This window comes from Verticillium alfalfae, genomic scaffold, assembly GCF_000150825.1.
Source record: "Verticillium alfalfae VaMs.102 supercont1.6 genomic scaffold, whole genome shotgun sequence".
NCBI lineage: Eukaryota > Fungi > Ascomycota > Sordariomycetes > Glomerellales > Plectosphaerellaceae > Verticillium > Verticillium alfalfae.
The window spans coordinates 902,842-906,098 of NW_003315033.1; the positions used below are offsets into that span (position 1 = coordinate 902,842).

The 3,257-nt window shown below is 56.0% G+C and overlaps 1 protein-coding gene across 1 annotated transcript; it reads left to right on the top strand.

Annotated features, from left to right (window-relative positions):
- Positions 1-449: 449 nt before the first annotated feature.
- Positions 450-1,725, top strand: VDBG_05368 (RNA-binding protein rsd1; the record flags this gene model as incomplete). Its single annotated transcript, XM_003004209.1, has 3 exons — positions 450-874; positions 933-1,236; positions 1,291-1,725. 2 exons carry the CDS (start codon positions 450-452, stop codon positions 1,189-1,191), a joined length of 684 nt encoding a protein of 227 aa, XP_003004255.1.
- Between the last annotated feature and the right edge of the window lie 1,532 nt (positions 1,726-3,257).

Consider the following 3,257-nt stretch of genomic DNA (forward strand, 5'->3'; position numbering starts at 1 on the left):
TTGCCGAAGCCCATGACCATGACGAGACTTGGCTAACTGTGGACAGAGTTGATTATGTTGAATTCAAATCCGAAGACACTGTCACGCAGGCGCTCCAGCTCACCGGACAGAAGCTGCTAGGTATCCCTATCATCGTTCAGCTTACCGAAGCCGAGAAGAACCGTCAGGTTCGCACCACGGAAGCAGCCGGTACACAGTCGAACTCGATCCCCTTCCACCGCCTCTACGTCGGGAACATTCACTTCAACGTTACGGAGCAGGACTTGCAGGCCGTTTTCGAGCCCTTCGGCGAGCTCGAGTTTGTCCAACTGCAGAAGGATGACACTGGCCGCAGCCGCGGCTATGGCTTTGTGCAGTGAGTACAGCTCCTCTTTGGCACCAAGAATATGAGTGCTAACCCACGGTTCAGGTACCGGGATGCAGGCCAGGCTAGGGAGGCCCTCGAGAAGATGAATGGGTTCGACCTTGCCGGTCGTCCCATCCGTGTCGGTCTCGGAAACGATAAGTTCACCCCAGAGAGCACTGCCAACTTGTTGCAGAGATTTTCAGGCCGCGAACAGCCCTTCCAGGGCTCTGCCTTTTCCGGCGCCGGTGGCCGTGGACCCCAGAACTCGACGTTCGACCGCGCGGGCGGCCGCGACAGCGAAAAGTCGGGCGGCGCCAGTGCCCTCGACGACACGGATGTTGCCGGTGTCAACTTTAACAACTACAGTCGTGATGCCCTCATGAGGAAGCTTGCCAGGACTGACGACGCGAGCAACGCCGTAGATGAGCGCCAGACGCTGAAGCCCAAGTCGGAGACTAAGCCTCTCCCGGTCAACGTGAACATGGCGAGTCGTTGCGTTGTGCTGCACAACATGTTTGATCCCGAAGAGTACGTTGAACCCTGCCTGCGTCGTCCGCTTGTGTGGCACCCACTGACAGCATCGCAGGGAAGAGGGTGAGGACTGGGCCAAGGAGCTCGAAGATGACGTGCGCCAGGAGGCCGAGAGCAAGTACGGCCGCGTCGTTCACATCTCGGTAGACCCCAACTCCAAGGGCGACATTTATCTCAAGTTCGACAAGGTGCAGGGTGGAGAGAATGCCATCAAGGGATTGAACGGCCGTTACTTCGGCGGCAGGATGATCGACGCGTCACCTGTTGTAGATGCGGTCTACAGCAGTTTGTTCTCTCGCACCAGAGCGATCTAGAAGCTAATGTTCGCCACTTCAAAATGCGGCTTTAGGACTCATCAGGTAGGCAGTTCGAAACAGAGACGGTCCGCATTGGTTTTCTGACTTGCAAGTTAGTGTTCTAGTGCTCTTCCCCGGTCTATCTCTCGATGACGACGACCACTTTCGAACGCCCAAGGGAATAAACAGCCGCCTTTCGGAACCGGACGTTGGGAGGAAATTTGTTTTTGTGTTCTATCTTGTGGCCCGTGGTATCGGATGTTCTGGTATCAGCCTTCGATCGCGCCCCGTCCCGACTGGCTCCCGCTACCTTACTATTTAACAGGACTCTTACATCGACTCGACTCGACGTACAGGATCTCTTCCAGCCCAGCTCAGATGCGCATGTGGCGGTTGTTCTGTGCGCGGCCGCTCTAGGTTTCCGGGCTCGTAAATCGAAGCGGTCTCTTGGCTGATTGTGTGTAGCTTAGGTCTTAAAACACTCCGACGCTGCTTTACGGCGTTTGCGGTAATGTCTTTTTCTTGCTCAATGAAGGAAACAAAAATTCTGTCCGCTTTGACATCTATCTACCTAGGTTCTTCCCGCTTTTTTTGTCTTCGTATTTGTGATGGGCGATTTGATCTAGGGCTGATCATTCTTACTACAAGCCGAGTCCCATCTCGGCCTCGCCTTTGCGCAGGACCCTGACGAACGACCGAGCTACGTTACATGGAAGTGCAATGACCCGACCCGATGATCCTTGACTCTTGTCACAATGGGCACCCGATGGCACCGCACTCGGAACAGCTGCAAATTCGGATGCGAGGTATCAGGGGCCTGCTGGGGCGGTCACCAGGTCCCTAGGCCAGAGCCTGGGCTTTGGATCCAATAACTTGGGCCGAACCTCGACGAGGCTATACCTGCCCTCTCAGTCCCGACTCTTGTGCTTTGGTATGCAGCCAAGTGGACCGCCAAGCTCTGCCCATTCTTGTGATTAGATACGCATCCCTGTGTACAAGGGCCTGGGTGTTCTCTAGCCGTCGCTGCTTGCATCCTAGGAGACGCTCCAAGTTGTAAGCACCTCGACCCTACTGGGTGTACTATCCGCCCAATACGTAGTGTTCGTGCCGCTTCTAGACTGCATGTATATTCTCTCTTACTGGATCAGCACACTGCAGCTCTCGCTCGATTAGGCCCTGCCTCTGATTTACCTCCTAAAGAGACACATGCACGTGAACCCTGTCGGCGGGGGGAGCATTTGCGGGAGCACACCAGACCCTTGCATCGCAACTTAACCAACCCCGGTGAACGGCAAGATATGGCGCGGCAGAGGAGGAAAAAAACATCTTCTTAGGCACATGGTGCCAAGCTCACGGCCCGACACCATGGCTGCTGCAGCGACCCTGGCCTAGCCTCGAAGTCGGCGTTCGCACCGCACCCAGCTACGGCCAGTCGTCTTCTGCTGTTCATCACCGGCCGAGAGCCACCTACAGCGAGGGAGAGAGAAAGGGAGGTGATCGAGCTCATGTTACCTCTTTTATCCCCCCTTTCGCAAATTTACGACTGTGGATGGAGCCGGGGATTCGATGTGTGCAGTGCGCTCCACTCCACCCCCACGAACAGCCGACGCCTCAACCGCTCGTCCGACACCGAACTGCGTCCGAGGCGGGTGTTCTGGCGGTCCCTTGGACTGCACGGCCAGGCGGCTTTGCTCCGACCGACAAGTGTCGGGTAAAGAACCTCCCTCTCCCATGCAAATCCTGCCACGCGATCTCGGGCTAGAACCTAAGCTTAACAGGCTCGTCAGGGATGGTCCCTTACATGGGCCGGGCTATTAAGTGGGATCTAATCAGATGAGATCAATCAGATAAAAAAGCTCACGAAAGTCTCTCGCGATCTCCATCCCAAACTGCTGATTTGGACACTAGTGCGAATCCTACGGCCTGGGTAGTAGTGGCACCAGCGAAAACGATGGATACTACTTGCACCTTGGCAGCCCATCTCGGTCCGCCTTTGCCCGCCGACAACGGATGATCTCTGCTTGACGCTCACATCCTGTGAGAGGCGCCCGAGGCACTGGGTGGGAAGAGAAAAAATGTGCTGG